Genomic DNA, 21,251 nt, shown 5'->3' with positions numbered 1-21,251 from the left:
TTTAAGCATTACACAATATGCCTAGCCTATCTATCAAATCTGCCATTGGATTTTGAATCTTATATTAATTGAACTAAGGTGGTTTCTCGAAGCTCCTACTATAGTATACGTTCGTGTTTGTTGTGGTCTTAAATCTAGCGTTATCAGCAAGCTTTATCAGCTTTTACACCTTTCAAGTTATAAATTCCTTGTCTAAGTTGTTGATAAGGAATGTTTGTATAGTGATTTCTATCGATCTACGTTTAGGGGTTATGGGTTTTTAATAATTCGATAACGCAGCTTGTTGCCTTTTTATGATAATACAACTTTTAATCGTGATAGGTTTGTAGTCATCTTTCGTTGATCCCTTAAAAAGTATGCTGTCGTCGTTTCAATTGATGGACGTACGGTCTCGGCAGGAAATCCATACTTCCATACTTATATTATAAGTACTAAAGTGTGTCTGTCTGTCCGCTAGATTTTCAGAGATAGCTTGCATCCTGGAAACTGACAAAGGCAACTTTTAATCCCGGGAAATCAAAGAGTTCCCACGGGATATTTAAAAAACCTAAATCCAAGCAAACGAAGTCGCGGACGAATAATTATTTCTTCTATTTCCGGCATGTAAGCCCAAACGGCATAACAAATTCAGATCAAACTCATAATGAGCAAACCCTTCCTTAATAAACCTTGATTTATTATAATTCCTCGTCCATGTATGAATTGTATCATCGGAAGTTAATTTTGCTCTGTTTCAGTTTTAGAGGAAAGCTTTAAAGTTATAAACATCAAAGAGCTTCTAACTTTGAAATGAAGAAAACATTAAATACACTTAGAAACGAATTAATCGTCATTTTCATTGTATGGCTATTAGATGGAGTTGAATTTTTAACTGAACGTAAGTTTTGAAAAATGTCCAATTAAAACGTGAAATCAATTCAAAATTGAGATACCTACTTACTATGGTAAAATAATTAGTTCAAAATAGGTTTAGGGTCTACAAGCTAGAGACCTGTGACACGCGAACAAACAGACAGACATTACATTGATAAGGCTCCGTTTGTAACCTTCTGGTACGGAACCTTAAAACCTGACTACAGCTGCTGCCCATGCTAGCCGTACTGGTCGATTACATTAAAATAACTTGCTGCATGACACGGATCCATGTGCGAAAAACTCTGCAGAACACTTCTCTTTATAGAGTTTCAGTGAGCTCCTATATAAAACCACATTAGCGACGCGGTTGTCGAAATGTGTAGGTAGATTAGACCACACCGTGTAATTTATCTCGCGTGATGTAAGAGGTCGTTGTCCCAATTCGTAGGCGACTCTATGATTCATGGGCTTTATGTACCTAAGGTTACGTATACACCGGCAGACGAGTCTGTGGTAATTTGAATAGAGCAACCGCCAAGTTTCTTGCTGGTTCTTCTCGGTAGGAAAGGCATTCCGAACCAGTGGCAGATACTTTTGACGATTTGAAAGAACTTGTAAAAGTCTAATTGAATAAAAAAAATTGAAATTGAATTTTAAATAACACAGCCACAGGGCACAGAGTAAGGATGGTATGATAATATTATTAGGTACCCAAGATACCGGATTACCTAGTGTGGGTACCACCAAACACAGAAAAATTGTAAAAGATTTTGATTTCGGTAAATAAACATTTTTCATTTTCATTTTCATATTACCTACCTACCACCTAACGACAACAGGCACAGTTCACTAAATTATGCTACGTATTTTATGATCTCTATCACCAGATTTATTTAGTGAAATGGTCTAATTGGGTTGTCGTTTAAGAGGGCTCTCTCCGTCACTCGTTTCATACAATCGTAGTTCCCATTTCATTTGAATATTAAGCAACCAAAGTCCATGAAATTTTGCAGACATATTCTAGAAACTAATATCTATGTTTGTGGTTTTCCAGATTTCTGTTAAAATATTCGGTTTCAAAGTTACGCGGTCTTAAAAATTTTCATACAAATCTTTGAACCCTGTTATTTTAAAACTACATATTTTTAGAAAAATCTAAAACACCACAGACACAGATATTAGTTTCTAGAATATGTCTGCAAAATTTCATGGACTTTGGTTGCTTAATATTCAAATGAAATTGGAACTACGATTGTATGAAACGAGTGGAAACGAGTGACGGAGAGAGCCCTGTTAACGTCGCTCAGTTTATGCCATTTCGCTGCGACATTATAAATCTCACAATAGAGAGGTTCATCTTTCGACAGTTTACAATCTCACGAGATTGATCTGTTAGATTATAATCTAACGGTATATATAATTTCACGGTGATATATACATATACAAACTTTACCTTTTATAATGTTATAGAAGTTTATAAACCATAGATATAAAGAACTAGAGGATGCCCGCGGCTTCGCCCGCGTGGATTTCGGTTTTTTTTAAATCCCGTAGGAACTCTTTGATTTTCCGGGATAAAAAGTATCCTATGTCCTTCCCCAAGATTTAGCCCAAGTTTGTACCAAATTTCATTAAAATCGGTTCAGCGGTTGGGCCGTGAAAACGTAGCAGACAGACAGACAGACAGACAGATAGACAGACAGACAGACAGACAGACACACTTTCGCATTTATAATATTAAGTATGGATAAAGCTTTTGTTTGTCCCTATATTGGTATAGTATAGTAGGTAGGTACGTGCTTCTAATGATTGTTATGGTAGCCATAAGTCCTTTTTTCGGCGACAGTGAAACCAATCTATATACTAATAAATAAAATTGGAGTGTCTGTCTGTAATTTCGAAATAACTACCGCATATTAAGGTCATATGGTTATTTGAACGATACTATAACCGAATCACACGTTTTTAAAATTTTTGTCTGTCTGTCTGTCTGTCTGTCTGTCTGTCTGTCTGTCTGTCTGTCTGTCTGTTTGAAAAGGCTAATCTTGGGAACGGCTGAACCGATTTTGACGGGATTTTCACAGACAAGTAGAGGATTGACCAGGGAGTAACATAGGCTACTTTTTTAACCGACTTTCAAAAAGGGAGTTGTGTTTTTCTACCTATGTACACCGAAATCTCCGAGATTTCTGAACCGATTTGCGTCATTTCTTTTTTAATCGATAGAGGAACTTTGCGACATTGTTTCATAAAAAATTTGGAGTCCAACTCCTCAATCCTGATGCTGCAGGGGATCTGACCAATCCACGCGGGCGAAGCTGCGGGCATCAGCTAGTATTCAATAACTAGCTATTAACAGCTTACTGTAAAAGTATCAGCCCTCCACCCATCGACATCGCTCGTCCTAACTCCTAACGATAATGTTGTGTTTGTTATTTTTAACCGGCATCAATAACAAAGGGGATTGCCTTACGAGCTATGGTCTTGTATAGTTCACTGGAAGTGGTATATACAATACATGTAATAATTTCAACTTGAAATGTAGGTACATTACTTGTGAAATTTCCAGCTAATCAAGTGTAACTCTAGATCTGATCCAGATTCTATCATATTATCCTACAACAGACAGTACTGATACTGAATGATAGCCCCGAGCTCATTAGTTATTCATTTTTAATCCATTGAAGGTTTTAAACGAAATTTTTTATTAATATCACTCAATGAAGCAGCAATGTAGAACCAACAAATGTCAAATAAGCTCGGCGGCTGTCATTCAGCGATAGACACTGAGTAAACGAATCACGCCGGCGCTAGAGAGTGACGTGGGCTATTTTTTATCCCGGAAAAACAAAGAGTTTCCACGGGGTTTTTGAAAACCTTGATCCACGTGGACGAGTCGTAGGCATTAGCTAGCTTTGAATAAATGATTTGACTTTGACTTTGACAGGCTTACTTGTCTATACTAATAAATAAAATTGGAGTGTCTGTCTGTAATATCCAAATAACCTCATATTAAGCTCATAGGGTTATTTGAACGATACCATAACTGAATCACACGTTTTAAAAAATGTTGTCTGTCTGTCTGTCTGTCAGTCTGTCTGTTTGAAAAGGCTAATGTTCGGAACGGCTGAACCGATTTTGACGGGATTTTCACAGACAAGTAGAAGATTGACCAGGGAGTAACATAGGCAACTTTTTTAACCGACTTTAAAAAGGGAGTTGTGTTTTTCTACCTATATACACCGAAATCTCCGAGATTTCTGAACCGATTCGCTTCATTTCTTTTTTAATCGATAGAGGAACTTTGGGACATTGTTTCATAAAAAATTTGGGATTCCAACTCCTCAATTCACGCGGGCGAAGCTGCGGGCATCAGCTAGTATCGAAATAAAAATCAAGCCGACTCTAGTGTACCTAATTCTGTAGCGACGCATCCAGTACCTGATGTTTTTTGTCTGTCCCCCGAAGTGTTTGGAGAAGGAACAATCGAAACAATAGTTAATTCCGTAATAATGGGATCAGTCCACACCAATTTAAATTCCCCTCTGATGGCTTGCAGTTGATTTTAATCGTTTCTTCCAAATATAGAACTATCTTTATAGACGTGATTTATTATGGTTGTATATTAGATTTTTAACTATATTTTCTTCACTTCTTTTAGTAGTTTATCTTTCGTCAAAGTTTTTTAGAGACAGAATAACTTGTTTCTTTTGATTTTTTACAGGGTTTCAATCTCTAAAAGATGGTTATGTGTTAGACCTGTATGTATGTATGTCCGCTCGTAACTACTAACGGCTCAATCGATTTTGTTAAATGATATTCATCTCGAAAGTGCGAGTGTATATTGGGTTCATAAAATAAATTCTTAAAAAATCAAAATGGCGGACTTCATGCACTTTAATGTGATTTTTTTTTCAAGACCTTCGAGTGGGATGAATGTCAATGTTTGACATGTACAATTCATATGTTTGAAAACAAAATGGAGTAATTGAATATTAGAAATGCGCTTTAATAATGCAGTGCAAACCGCATTCGAGGTCATTTGAAAAAATTTAAATTCCTACTTGTTGCTCGTTATTTCCGTTAGATTTTATTTGCTTTTCAAATTAGTAGCGCTTTATTTTTGCCTGATAAGTCTTATTGTCAATTTTGTTTCGGTTTCGAATTTAGAAATTAGCTATAATACAAGGAACACTTTTGCTTGACTACAAGTAGGTTTTTCTTCGTATAAAAAAACCCTGTCCTCTGATTTCACCTTTTTTCAGTTCAAAATCTGATGGACAGGTATAAAAATATAATCACAGAAAATAATATTTGCAGTTACGTACCCTACAATATGTCTGACACATTTTTTCTTAGCAGGATATTGCTGGACTCTAAGACCTTTAGTTTATCGTTCATATCATCTGTATATTTGATGAAACTTTGTACAGTTGTTGTTGGTGTGTGAAGATTTTTGACACAGTACCATCAAGTTAAACTATCTAGGTGGGACGCAGGTCGTTCATACAATGTTACATGACAACGCATGCCTGGCTAATTCTTAGATTATAAATTGAAAACCCGGATACCTATTTCGAACACAATGCTACCTACTGTTTTTTTTTTAAAGAAAAATAGCGAGCAAACGAGAACCTGATTTTAAGTGAATACTGTTGGGATATTTTGAATTTATAGGAAAAATATCAGTAAAAAGAAAAGCTTGGACGTCCTGTTTGAGATATATATTTGAAGTGAGATAAAAAGTCATCGAACGTAAAACAAAAAATTTTTAGAAAAAGAATAAGAATAAGTTTAAATATAAACAATTTAGTTTACAGCCAGTTCCAACATCCCCCTTTAAACTAAATTGTCTTACAAAAAAAACTTAACATAACATATCAACACACAGCAACAAAAAAATAAAAAACTAACTAAAATCTACTCCTACCTGATGATTCTTCAATTGATTCATGCCTATGCGACATAAGTGTCCTAACCGTTAATGCCAGAGCTGATACTTGCTCAGACAGTCAGGGTGCACCTCGTACGCAATATTTTCACTATTCATCTTAGGTGGAATATTAACAGTACCATCAACTATGTACAGTCCACCACAGGGCGAAGCATGAAGGACAGAATCACCAAACATCCTTATTTGAAAAATTTGCAGTAAGTGCTGTGATCGAATCCGTGACTTCATTTGGTTTGGATTTCATTCCTTTGGCCACTTATATCTCCGCTTGCTTGCGACATTTGGAAAGAAAAATATCTAAATATGATTTTCCTTGTTCGCAACAAATATAGCAATACTGGACAATTAACACCACTTTTCCACTTATGATTTTTTCCAAGAGCTTCGTGCTGATAACGTGTTGGGATATTTTGAATTTATAGGAAAAATATCAGTAAAAAGAAAAGCTTGGACGTCCTGTTTGAGATATATATTTGAAGTGAGATAAAAAGTCATCGAACGTAAAACAAAAATTTTTTAGAAAAAGAATAAGAATAAGTTTAAATATAAACAATTTAGTTTACAGCCAGTTCCAACAAATACTGCCACGCAGCATGAACATTTGCAGCACCAGAGGAACCGTCAATGCGATGCCGGCCTTTCATCGTGAATTTGTTGGTCCACCCCTTGAACAACCCTACGTTCAAGACACGCTCAGTGTATCAAAGCCAATATAATCTAATGATATGAGGGGTTGATTCCACAGCTATGTACCTACCTACTGTTAAATTAATCAGACCTTTCTATTGTTACAGTTGGCTTCCTAATCCTAGTGTATTACCTGTGGGGGACGCCGTACAAGCGCGGCTTCTTCTGTGACGATGAGTCTCTCAAGCACCCCTACAAAGAATCCACTGTCACCAACTTGATGCTCTACATCATTGGCATCGGCCTCCCTGTATTCACGGTAAGTCTCTTCTATCATCACAACCCATCCATCCATCTATTCATCCATCCATCCATCCATCCATCGCCGACCCACTACCACAGTTCACGACAGCGACAGTTAGGGAACTTCTAACAAAACGACGAAGCTTCGACGTTACTGGCAGGCATCGAATGTTAATTAATACATTTTCGCGTAGGTAGCCAGCCCTAATATAGATTTTACGTCACAATAGACTAATATTTGACTTATAATTGCTGATTTCGGATCAAACCGAGAGTTCTCACTCTAGTTCACTCTGCCAGTACTGAGTTACAGTTGGCTTCATAGTCCTAATCATAGACTACAGGACTTGAGGATCAAAGCCAACATGCATCAAGCAGACGAAGCGCTGGAATAAACTGATTTGCCGCTGGACGAGTTTGGTCCAAGATTACAGAGTGCGCTAACCATTAGTTGTCACCTATCGCTTATCAACTAATGGCTCTAACCTTTTGTATACATTTGCTGTTCACGCGTGGGCTGAAAACGTTCAAGAATTTATTTACTTGAGTAGCACATTTCGTAAAAGTTGTCAATAAATGTCAACTACACTATAAAGTGACGACCAGTCGTTAACAGGGCTCTCTCCGTCACTCGTTTCATACAATCGTAGTTCCAATTTCATTTGAATATTAAGCAACCAAAGTCCATGAAATTTTGCAGACATATTCTAGAAACTAATATCTGTGTCTGTGGTGTTTTAGATTTTCCTAAAAATATGTAGTTTAAAAATTACAGGGGCTCAAAGATTTGTATGAAAATTTTTAAGACCGCGTAACTTTGAAACCGAATATTTTAACAGAAATCTGGAAAACCACAGACACAGATATTAGTTTCTAGAATATGTCTGTAAAATATCATGGACTTTGGTTGCTTAATATTCAAATGAAATTGGAACTACGATTGTATGAAACGAGTGACGGAGAGAGCCCTCTTAACCTCCTCATGAGCTCAATTTAAACTAGTGGATAATATTACACCTAAGTTTCTAACTTCTCTATAATTAGATAGGTATACAATCTTAGCTTAGTCAATTTCCATTCATATTATTCAAATTGATTGAGCCATTTATCATTGTCTTCTACTACAAATTAATCAATAAAATCAAGTAAGGTATAAGATTTACAATATCGAAGCTAATTCTGTTAAGGACTAAACATAAATTCTAAACTAATATTAATAATAGTTAGCACATTTAGTTTAATATAAAGAATACTGTATATAATAACTAAATTGGGTAGGTATAAGCACCACTTCTTGTTTGTGAAAACACCTCACCTTCAGTGATATTCCGTTTATTAATTATTATTTATAAATAAATATCAAAGCTCTCCCATTGCGTCTTAAATAAAATAACTTTCATAAACTTCTTTCAATTATAGTTTCGCTTAATTTGTATGGAATTTATGGATGTCATGCCTCAATGTCCTAAATTTGATTTTTATTGTCTACTAGGGGATGCCCGCAGCTTCGCCCGCGTGGATTTCGATTTTTTTAGATCCCATGGGAACTCTTTGATTTTCTGGGATAAAAAGTAGCCTATGTCCTTCCCGGAATGTATTCCAAGTCTGTACCAAATTTCATTAAAATCGGTTCAGCGGTTGGGCCGTGAAAACTTAGCAGACAGACAGACAGACAGACAGACAGACAGACAGACACACTTTCGCATTTATAATATTAGTATGGATCTATACTTTTTAATCTAAAAGTTATTGTTTACAAAATTGAAATCTCTTTCATCGAAGCAATCAACATTTGATTAGAAAGAAGAAAGCGGACTTACTAATACCGTTAGACCTACTACGATTGCCTGTTATCTATACTAATAAAACTAATAAATAAAATTGGAGTGTCTGTCTGTAATTTCGAAATAACTACCGCATATTAAGGTTATATGGTTATTTGAACGATACTATAACTGAATCACACGTTTTTAAAATTTTTGTCTGTCTGTCTGTTTGAAAAGGCTAATCTTGGGAACGGCTGAACCGATTTTGACGGGATTTTCACAGACAAGTAGAGAATTGACATAGGCTACTTTTTTAACCGACTTTCAAAAAGGGAGTTGTGTTTTTCTACCTATGTACACCGAAATCTCCGAGTTTTCTGAACCGATTTGCGTCATTTCTTTTTTAATCGATAGAGGAACTGATGCTGCAGGGGATCTGACCAAGCTGCGGGCATCAGCTAGTTAGTTAATAAAATAGCCTTTATAGCGTTTTATCCGTATCACAATCAGCGCCTACCGTCTTTGATTCGATCATTATTTACCGGTTAAAACACTCGTGTTGAATACCAAGGTTTACAGTCAGATCCCATATGGTATTTAGTACGATATTATCTTCTTTATTTAAATACTACCTAAGTTTGATAAGATAATTCTGTAGAGATATTGTTTTAAGTATTACACATTAAAAAAAAACAAAATGATCGTTGTCACCAAAATTTTGTTAGTCATCAAGTAGCTAATATAGGGGAACATAAAAGCCGAATATGTTCGTCTATTTGAAAATTATTTCAAAGTTTTAATTTCAAAAGTACCCAATCGAATTTTATTTAAGTTTCTAACAATACATACTTAGGTTACAGTTACTCTGAGATTTCTCGTAGTAAAAACGAAGCGAGTCGTACCTATAATAAAATGACAAAATCTACATATCAATATAATCACTTAATAGATATTATATAACCTAAAACAATTTTAGGAATTCTGATTTAGTTTCTGACTCTAATAAACTTGTTCGAATTGTTTCAACGATATTAAATGATAATTTATTGCAGCCAGTCAGCCTGATATGAAAATATTATTGGCTCAGTTATTTTGAGAGTGCTTAGCTGTGTAATCCTAAGGGGCCGATTTGTCGACTAAATCGTTTATTTATATTTCAGATTTATTTTATTACCATGCTCATAATAATATTAGGAACAATATTTTTGAAACATGATTCCTAATATTAACATGGTTGGTCTTGATACTTGGTATTGTCTGTGGTTTTGTCTAGATGATACGTATTACATAATTAGCTTATGTGCACGACTTCGTCCGCGTGGACTACATGTATTTCAAACCCCTATTTTACCTAATTTAGGGGTTGAATTTTCAACAATCTATTCTTAGCGGATGTCTACGTCATACTAATAGCTATCTGCATGCCAAACAGCCCGATCCGTCCAGTAGTTTAAGCTGTGCGCTGATAGAATCAGTCAATAAGTCTTTTTCCTTTTACATATTCATTTATTATAGATATAGATCTATTTATATTACTTTCTTTTCCATGTATTAGGAACTATATTTCATTTCTAATATGGAGATGGTTAGTATCTATTATCTGTGGTTTTGTTGTTGTTTGTTTAGAAGATACGTATTACGTATGACAATGATCTCGTGTCGTTACATATATGTATTACATTTTTCTCTTGCTGTTCTGTTACATTTCAATGTCATTCCCTCTATTTACAAGCGGTTTATTGTCTTAATCATAAATTCGATCGTGCATTGTAATCGATATCTCGTTATTGAATATCGATTACTTGATACCTTTCTATTTCTATTTTGTCACGGTTCTTGAGGCGTAACTTTCAAAACTTTTCTCTTACAAATCAAAGTTATGATACTATTTGTTATGTTTACTAGCTTCTCCTTTATGCTCATAGATAGTATTTCTATTCCCATATACTGCTTCATATTGTTCTAAACATAAACATTGCGAGGTCTGCGGTTGGTAAAATCCAGATTTACAAAATTCGTACTTATTTCAATCCGCCTAAAGTTAAAAATACAGTAAAAGCTTTGAATGCATTCAACTATATCAATGAAAGGATTAATACAGTAGATACGTGTAGTTTATTGCGTGCCCCAGGTGTCGAATTATTATTTGTATCCATTTGATTGATTTGGAGATGTTATTTAATACGATCTTTTTTATTATGTTCGCGTTAGTGAAACAGGTACGGTAGAGTATCAGGTAGTCCCCTTAACTGGTGGCCTGTCAAATTAGTTTAAAATAATGGGTGGACCTGGGTTAGATACCGAGAACTTGCTAGGATGAGGACACGGTAAATTTTAAGCCAAGTTCGAAAAACAGGACTTTTTTGCCATTATCTTGTAATGTCCTGCGGAAGGTAGCGAGTAAGATGGCACACATTATAAGTTGTGGTGTTTGGGAATAAAAGTATTTGAATAAATCTCATTGCTGCCCTAGGGCTTCACTTGGTGCTGTCTAGGGCTAGAAAATCGAACTTTTTTTCAGCTCCGAAGTCGGGTTTTGATGCTCAGCGTTCCAAGTCCGCAGTTCCGGAGTTTCGAAACTTCATTGAAAAAATTAAGTTAAGCTTGAAGTAAAACAAATAAGTTAGGAAACTTTATTTTACGACCTGGTGAAATTATTACAGTAAGATTTTTATTTTACACTTTTTTGTTATATTTTCTATCAATAAAATTGAGTAAGTTTTATTCTATTTCATACGAATAATTAATAAAGACTCTGTATGTACAGAAAAAGCTTGACTTTTTTTCTAAAAATAATAAAATCGAAACTCCGGTTGTGTTTATGATAACTCCGATTTCAGAAAAGAATCTGTTATCTTTAAGCTCCGGAGTTACACCAAAACCGGAATTCCGGAGTTTAAACCCCAGTGCGGTCGGTCTGGCCTACCACAACTAACTATGACTATCAGTATTATACGGTTTTATGATCAAAAACATACAGATGTTTTGGCAACTGTCTCTCATGCGTTTTTGGTTAATCCGATTTTCCTGTTTTTGTATTTTTTTATATCTTGATTCTTGTCATGATAATTTTCCTAAAGTTTATGAGCGTGATATCTTGTCCGTTATCCACATCTCAGCTACCCAGTCGTCTGTACGCTGTATTGACGTGTGTCAAGACAAGATAACGAGGTCTACACATAAGTGATTAGTGTTGTAAGTAGTGATCAGTAACAAAATACAATTAGTGTGTAATTGTGTTTGGTCTCCAACTAATTTCGATCTCCATATCTGAACTCAAAAATGTTTTTTTTTTATAGATTCGGACATAAAACTAAATGTATAGAAAGTAAATTAGTAAGTTTAAAAAAAATATATTTTGCAGTCGCATATGTTAGATTCACTTGACGATTGAAAAACACGTGAAAGTTTATTGGAATACTCCTTATTGTTGATCGAAAGTTGTTTCTATACAATTTGATCTTGATTTCTTAGTTAGTGTAAGTAAAAAGTTAATTTTTGTCTAATTAGGCTAAGGGTGCCCACTGGCCACGCACTCGAACTGAACTGCAGCTGAACTGCGCGTCGCGGCAGCGCCCCGCACGATATTCTCTCGCGTACCGCGTCGCGGCTGGAGAGAATATCGTGCGGGGCGCTGCTGCGACGCGCAGTTCAGTTCAAGTGCGTGGGCACCTTAACGGCCGAAATTATATAGAATCCTATCTGTAATCAGCTGTTGATACGTAGGAATTGTTATTCTTCAAAAATTGTATTGACAATAATGTCGCTTAGTAAATTACCGACAGATTAATGATGGATACATTGATTATAATCCATACTAATATTGAAAATGCGAAAGAGTGTCTGTCTGCTAGCTTTTCATGGCCCAACAGTATAACCGATTTTGATGAAATTTGGTACAGAGTTAGCTTACATCGCGGAAATTGTTATAGGCAGCTTTTATCCCCGAAAATCAAAGAGTTCCCACGGAATCGCGGGCATCATCTAGTTAAAAATAAGTTTTTATCTGCCACATCTCAGTTGCTTGAGAGCGTTCCATCTGGCTGCATAGTTTTCTAACTATTAGTTAAAATCGTAGTCAAGCGCAAAGCTGTCATCGATAAAAAAGCTATAATACCTGCTTTTCAGCCCAATTAAAGATTAATCTCTAATGAAAAACTCCGATGCTGTATAGACATTTTTGTCCGGTGCGTATCAAAACTAGCGCTTGTCAAATCTTGACGTTTTAATTAAATGGATCTTCCGCTAGAAGTTATTTTTTTCATCTTCACCAGTGGAGCGGATAGGTATGAGATTTATCGATATAACGTTGCACCTGCCCATCACCTGAAAGTACTGTAGATGATTTGACGGTGAAATGGAATGTAACAAATCTAAATATATACAAGTGTAAATTAAAAATTTTTAACAACCCCGACAAGTGAAGGTTACAGTAACTAGAAAAGAATCAGCTCTTTTCAAACGACTAAACCGATTTTCTTGGATTATAGCTAAGAACACTCTCAATCAAGCCACCTTACAAACAAAAGGAAAACTAAATTAAAATCGGTTCATCAGTTTAGGAGCTACGATGCCACAGACCGTGCCACAGACAGATACACAGATACACACGTCAAACTTATAATAGCCCTCTTTTTGGGTTGGGGGTTAAAAATGACTGGTCAGGTATTTCTGTTCCTCTATCCTTTAGCGGAATTTACATTACGAAATTAGTTTCACGACATTAGTTTCACTATCAATTACACCTGTAATGATATAATTAAATTAATGTCGTGAAACCAATTTCGTGCCACTAATTTCGTAATGTAAATTCCGCTTTACGTACGTATGTCACAGCAGGATTTTTAATACAATCTGCTGCATGCAATATTAGGCTGTAAAGTTCCCTGTATAATGGTTGAACATATTATATTACTAGCTGATGCCCGCAGCTTCGCCCGCGTGGATTGGTCAGATCCCCTGCAGCATCAGGATTGAGGAGTTGGACTCCAAATTTTTCATGAAACAATGTCGTAAAGTTCCTCTATCGATTAAAAAAGAAATGACGCAAATCGGTTCAGAAATCTCGGAGATTTCGGTGTACATAGGTAGAAAAACACAACTCCCTTTTTGAAAGTCGGTTAAAAAAGTAGCCTATGTTACTCCCTGGTCAATTCTCTACTTGTCTGTGAAAATCCCGTCAAAATCGGTTCAGCCGTTCCCAAGATTAGCCTTTTCAAACAGACAGACAGACAGACAGACAGACAAAAATTTTAAAAACGTGTGATTCAGTTATAGTATCGTTCAAATAACCATATGACCTTAATATGCGGTAGTTATTTCGAAATTACATACAGACACTCCAATTTTATTTATTAGTATAGATAATATTTCTATGTTTGCACTTTTGTAGTGTGCATCTTGTGTTCTTTGCATTAACTATATCAGATCGTGACGCACTAATTGCTTGTAACGGTCTAGTAACAATAGTTGCTAACTATACTTAATAACTATAAATGGTCATATCAACATATTTATGCTTGCTTAGTCATTTCCCTGTATCTTTCATTTTTTGTTTGATATTAATTGCTTGATATTTAACTATCTGCAATTTTGATTTGTAGAAGCAAGGTTGTTATTTATTTTACAACTAAATGATGCTCGCGACTTCGTCAGCGTGGATTTAGGTTGTTTAAAAATCCCCTGGGAACTCTTTGATTTTCCGGAATGAAATGTTATTGCCTATGTGAATTTCCGATATTCAAGCTACCTCTGTATCAAATTTATAAATCGGTTAAATGGATGGGCCTTTAAGAATCCCGTGGGAATCCTTTGATTTTCCGGGATAAAAAGTAGCCTATGTCCTTCCTCGGGATGCAAGCTCACTCTGTATCTTTCATTAAAATCGGTTAAATTGTTGCGCCATGAAAAACTAGCAAACAGACAGACAGACAGACGGACAGACTTTCACTTTTATAATATTAAGTATGGATACTAATTAATTCTTTCTGTAGCTACAAAATAAGGGCATTTGCTCAGCAATGTACGATTCAAAAAAAGTTTTAAAAGGTTATTTGAACAAAAAAAAAAATTCTACATAAATGCATCATCGACACTAAGGTTGTACCTAATATAATAACTCCTTTCTCTTATCATTTTATACTGATCATCATGTTTTCTGCAACTTTGTCTAATAGAGATCACTTGTTAACGATAAGGTCACCAATTGCTCGAATCACTTGTTAGGTTTTCTTGGTACATAGACCTATATGTACTCGGTGTATAGTAAAAGGATGTTTCATTCATTATTTCATTTTATTTGTGTCATCTTCCCAATGATGTTATAATAAAAAGAATATCATTGCATCTTCCAATCTCTATCACCTTGACCGATAACGACTTGGCATTGCGCCAGTGATTTTGTATTCTTTTTACGCCTACCCATCTTTGAATGAGTACTGTTACTTTTAAGTTACTGTTAGGGTTAATATCTTAAACATGTTAAATGTGGGACACTAAGAAATACTCATGTTTACATTTTGGATCACTAATAGAGACGACAATCACACAATATAATACTATAAATGTGAAAGTTTGTGTGTATGTGTGTAGTGAATATTTGTTACTCTTTCACGCAAAAACTGCTGGACGGATTTCACTGAAATTCAGGATGGAGATAGATTATACTCTGGATTAACACATAAGCTACATTTTATCCCGGAAAATTAAAGAGTTCCTACGGGATTTTAAAAAACCTATATCCACCGAATGAAGTACTGGGCTTCAGCTAGTAACAATTATAAATAAATAATCTTTATTAGGAGAAAATAGGGGATAAGTTGGTACTTGTTCTGCATTTTTAATAGATTTCATTAAAAGGTATTCTCTGGAATCTAGAGGGAACTTTTAGAGTTTTTCAGCAAAATGTTTAAACTTTTTAGCTAGAGTAAGTAGGTACATACCGATCTGACCTCTATTTATTAGAAAAAAAATCTGGGTTTAGCAAAAACCTTATAATTCATTTCGCAGTATTTTTAGTGTAACTACTCTTTTACTTACTTAATTATTTTTCGGTGTAGAACTCTTCACCGGAGTTTGCGTCAATATTGTGAAGTATGAAAATAAACAGTTACTTGGGGGATCATTGTAAAAGCTCTGCATTTTCCTTGATTACCTTAACTCTAGAAGTGTTTTTTATTTGCTAAAAATATTCTTGATAGAACATCTCACCTCAGCCTAATCCCCCGAAAACACAAAGGCTGGTCACCCTTGTTGAATGAGTGTATAAATATTGACTCTGCCGCGGTAAATGTTTTTGATTATCTTGCCAAATGTAGCGAGTAGCGACTAGTGATTCAGTATATCTACCTCATGTTCATTTATCATTGGGCTTAATTATGTAATAGTAGGGAAGGCAGGATTTTATGATGTATATTATTTTCTGAAATATAGGGATTCAAGTTGATTTGTGACTGTTCACATTTAGATGTAATCAGGGGGCACGGCAGTGCCCCCGCCAAGACGAGCCAAACGGCGGCCGGGGCGCTACGTACCTTTTTCTCGAAGTGTTTCGCCGTATTTTCGACCCGTCATAACTTCGGTCTGGATGACGCTAGAAAGCTGAAATTTTCAGTATAAGGTGTCCTTAGCAAATTTACCAAATACACCAAGTATCAAATATCTAGCTTTTATGGTTACAGATTTATTGATACCTAAAATACGCCGATTTCGTCCCTCACTGATGATCATCAAAACCTCTACTCAAAACCTCTAAGGTACTTCCCGAAGTCCTAGAAGACTGAAATTTGGTATGTAGACTAGAAATTGACTACAAACTACAGGAAAATTATGAAATTGGAAATGCCCCCCCTCTACGCCTCTTATGGGTGAAGCAAATCTGTAAATTCTGTCGCTAGAATGCTGATATTTTCAGGATAAGATGTCCTGGGCAGATTTATTAAACGCATTGAGTATCAATTGTCTAGCTTTTATAGTTTCAGATTTATTGACAGTCAAAACTTCTAGTCTGTAATTCTAGGGTACTTCCCGAAGTCCTAGAAGACTGAAATTTGGTGTGTACACTAGAAATTGCATACAAACTACAGAAAATTAAGAAATTCAAAATTTTCCCCCTCCACCCCACGTATGGGGGAAGCAAATTATTTGTAAAGTCTATCGCTAGAATGCTGATATTTTCAGGATAATATGTCCTTGACAGACTTATCAAACGTACCAAGTATCAATTGTCTACCTGTTATGGTTTCAGATTTATTGCCATTCAAAACCCCTCTAGTCAAAAATTCTAAAGTACTTCCCTAAGTCCTAGAAGACTGAAATTTGGTATGTAGGCTAGGAATTTCATTCAAACAACAGGAAAATAAACTTTTCCCAGTCTGTACATTTAAAAAATGTGTTTCCTGAAGTCCTAAAAGACTCTAAGACTAAGAAGAGATCTGCTTTAAAATTGAGTTGCAAGATTCCACCCAAACAAACATAGTTACATACATTGCAAGTGGAATAAAAGTTTTTAAAAAAAGAGGTAACGATAGAGAGCGGGCCATGAAAATGATGTAGGTACCTAGAAAAAATAGATCCAAAAAAAAATCTAGGGCACCTGCCAAAAAGAAATGAAATCCCACCAAAAACATTTCATGTAAAATGTGGCCAAGACTCACAAGTTCATAATGCTTTCACTGTTAAAAAGTTATGAGATCTCTAGTAGAGCCAAGCCCCTAGCTGAGCTTAGAATTGCGCTGCCCATGGGACCTATCCCAAGTCCAAAGTATATAGCTCTTAAATGCTCTTGAGTATATCACATTTATAACAATAAAGAACAAATAACTCTAATTACAAGCTCTGATTTTACAAACCCTAAATCTTGGTTAAAAAAGTACGGCTTGGCCGTTTAATGTTCGTGAAACTATTACATGACATAACATATTATATTAAGGTCATAAGGAATAGTTTGTTCGACAATTACTAATTTTTATTATACTTCATGATTGTCGCACAAGCTATTCCGGGCTTAAATGTCATATCAGATAAAAGTACCACGAACATTAAACGGCCAAGCCGTCCTTTTTTAACCAAGATTTAGGATTTGTAAAATCAGAGCTTGTAAGTAGAGTTATTTGTTCTTTATTGTTATAAATGTGATATACTCAAGAGCATTTAAGAGCTATATACTTTGGACTTGGGATAGGTCCCATGGGCAGCGCAATTCTAAGCTCAGCTAGGGGCTTGGCTCTACTAGAGATCTCATAACTTTTTAACAGTGAAAGCATTATGAACTTGTGAGTCTTGGCCACATTTTACATGAAATGTTTTTGGTGGGATATTATATTACATCTAAGTGTGAACAGTGACATTTCAAAGTAGGGTGAGCGATATTTATATATTATATTATATTTCCGTAGTTTCAAGGCATAATAATATTTTAAGCTTCAGTTAAAGTACATATTATTATGTTGGACTCTGTAATAGTACACATATTATTATACAAAATACAGAAATCTGTTTAAAATGAAACGAAGGTGGTTTTGTTGGTTAGGTGAGAATAATTTTTTGCTCTGAGTAGGTGTACCTATGTAACCCAAAGAGTTACGTACCTACTTGAAATTTTATAATTATTCAATGAATTATGAAATAAAGAATATTGAGGACTTTAAGGGTTAGTGGTTCGAATTCCTGGTAATTAATTAATTAATTCGGACATCAGGAAGCACTTAAATAATCCGAATAAATAATAATATTCAAAAAAAAAAATCAAAATTGTTTTTTTTTCGGTAACTTATGACAACAATCTGTAGGAGGTTGGAGCCTTCTTTTACAGGTAGGAAAACTACCTCTGTGTCAGAAGACACCGCTCTTTCATAACAACACAGTATGTGATGTTATGTGATGTACAATATGATTTAGAAAAGATTTGATCTACCCGGGAACCGAACCTGCAACTTCCTGTCTCCTAGTGACACACGATCATTATTAGACAAAATAGATAAAGTACGCTGAGAGGTCGTCTTCCTTTAATTACAATACAAACCGTTCAAAGAGAATGTTTAAACGTTTTTTATGATGCTTACTCAGAGATAACGATCTTTTCCCAAATATTTGTTTTCCATTAACGTGTGTGTTCGACTTTGTTCGAACCCACTGCCTTTGATGATAATGGGCGGGAGAAATGTACACTGTCTACTAACTACTTATCAGTTATTAGAATACTGTGAGTGTTCCTTCCAACATCCCACTCTATGGTTTCTACACATTAGAAGTAATTCGAAGCACAATTTTCATTTATTTTTTACCTTTTTATCGAAAAAAAATTTTGGCTAAGTGCGAGACAGAGTCGACAGTCGTATTTTTTCGACATTTTGCACGACAAATCAAGGATAAATCAAAATCCATTATGTATAAAATAAATAAAAATCTGTTTTAGAATGTACCCTTTCATATTATGATCCTACCCCACTTGGTATAGTAATCTTACTTTGAAATACTACTTATTTGTTCATGACCACATTTCAATTTCTTTTTGTGACGTACCGAACCACAAATTCGCGGTTTTCGGATTTTTCCTCTTGTGTGTGCTACAAGATCTACCTACGTGCCTTTCATGATTCTAGGTCAACGAGAAGTACCCTATAGGTTTCTTGACACACACGACAGACATACAGTCAGACAGACAACGATGGGATCCTATAAGGTTTCCATTCTATCTTTTAAGGTTCGAAACCCTAAAAAAATAAGAAATGAGAAAATTTCACACGCAAAACTAAAGATTAATTAAAGAATTAATCTGGACCTCGTTTGTGTTGGTGTTAGCTGGCGGGCGTGCTCTGCCTGTTTGGAGTGTTTTTTTTTGTTAAAACTGACTGGAAAGCGCTCTAAGGGGGTGCCGTACGTGTGTCGGCGAGCGCCAGCACAGACGGGGTCCATACTTGTATAGTTTCCCTAACTTGTTACAAATAACTACAAACTTGACATTGGCTAATTAATCTTTGTAAAGCCAGACGAGAGAGAAAAAAAAATTATTCTTCAGTAATTAATTATTATTATAGTTAGGTTAGGTAACTAAACGAATTATAGTATAGTGTATACAGTTTATTTATAAATAAGGAAAAGCAGTGATAGCCTAGTTAAGAAATTAGTGAAGTCTACGTCAGACTGCTGTACCTACTTGTAAAGTTCTCATACAAAGGACGTGAGAGTCTGGCAGACACGACAGTTGCCAGTAACCAGATGCTGTGTGTCAACTGTATCTAGATGGCAGTCGTAACACCGAGTGCGTTATCTGAATGGAGCAATATCGGGCGATGCGATGCACTTATCGACGTGCAATGTGCTTTGTTCCTCTTTTTCTTGTCGCCTTTGATATTTATTGGTTGTGTCTCTTTCTCATATTTCATTTTGTCAGGGGCCTTTGCCCTTTTACGTTAAAAGCCTTGGCAGACAAAACGCGATAGCAAAAGCACGCCAAAACATTCTTCCTAACGCCAGAGAAACTACCTATGAAGTCGTACTGTGGAATTTTGGCATTTTGACAGTCTTTTGTTGGCGCTAACTCAGATCGCGCCAACAGATATCTACATTTTGTGATCTCAGGATCTTAATTTTATTATTATTAATAGTAGTGAAATAAAACATAACTTACTCATAATTAATGCTGTATTTCTTATACTTTACCACTTGTCTTTACAATTTGCCACTTTAACACTTTAACACTTGACAATATTCCACTTCACACTTTCTCGATTGGAGTACAAAAATACACTGACTGAACGGGCTGGCCCGACTCTCGAAGAAAACTCCCACTACTTCCGGACAATAATAATTGCCTTTGTCAATATACGTCTTGTCATGAAACGTATATTGACAAAGGTATAATAACATATTTAATAAGGTGTATTGACGTGGCTACACTTGTTTCATTACACAAAAGTTATATAAAAATAGTAATTTGGTCAGTGTTGCTGATAATAAACAGTATTTTAGCCAGTGTTGCTAACAGTCGGCCATCCAAATTGGGTCGTCGACCTCGAGCGACAAGCAACAAAACATGGCAGATTTACGTTATTGTATCACTAATAATTTCTAACTTTCTATAAATATAATTAATAATTTAAATAAACAAATTCTATTTTAAGTATTTACGTAATCATGGACCATGGTTGTCCTTGAAATAAATATTGGACTAGGTTGTCCAATGTTAAATGCTAAGACCAACGTTGTTCGTATGCCACCAGGCCTCTAATAATTTCAAATTAACAAATTCTATTTTAACTATAAACATAGTCACAGACCATGGTGGTCCTTAAAATAAATATTGGACCAGGGTTGTCCCAGCATATTTTATTCTAGGACCAGGGCTGTCCCTTAAAGGGTGATTCAGAAATATTTTCGTTTCTGTTTTGTCTGTAGTCTGTCATACGCAGGTAACAGAGGGTGAGGAAAGGTCTACAGGTTTTTTCTTTTTACAAGGATCAGGATTTAAATATATATATCTTTACTGGGCGTCTCAATAAAATATTTTAATTTAATGTTAGTGATTGCCATTTAAAAATGGTTGTTTTCCATTGATAAAAATCTAGTTCCTTCTCTTTCATTTGGTGTTACATTTATTAAATTTAACAAAACTTTAATGTTATTGTCATTTATTTCCAACACGAAAATATTTTTGAATGACCCTTTTATTTTCATTTAGGACCAGGGTTGTCCATTAACTTTGAACTATATGTATTCATTTAGGACCAGGGTTGTCCATCAACCTA

General features: G+C 35.3%; 1 protein-coding gene across 1 annotated transcript in view; it reads left to right on the top strand.

The window, feature by feature from the left end:
- Positions 1-21,251, top strand: part of LOC123876012 (putative phosphatidate phosphatase) — a 116,469-nt gene that overhangs the window by 29,186 nt on the left and 66,032 nt on the right. Inside the window, exon 2 of the mRNA XM_045922152.1 lies at positions 6,604-6,755. Within this exon, the coding sequence (XP_045778108.1) occupies positions 6,604-6,755 (152 nt within the window). The remainder of the gene's footprint in view (positions 1-6,603; positions 6,756-21,251) is intronic.

The sequence above is a fragment of the Maniola jurtina genome, chromosome 20 (genome assembly GCF_905333055.1).
Source record: "Maniola jurtina chromosome 20, ilManJurt1.1, whole genome shotgun sequence".
NCBI classification, from domain to species: Eukaryota; Metazoa; Arthropoda; class Insecta; order Lepidoptera; family Nymphalidae; genus Maniola; species Maniola jurtina.
This window is presented reverse-complemented; position numbering and strand designations above follow the sequence as displayed.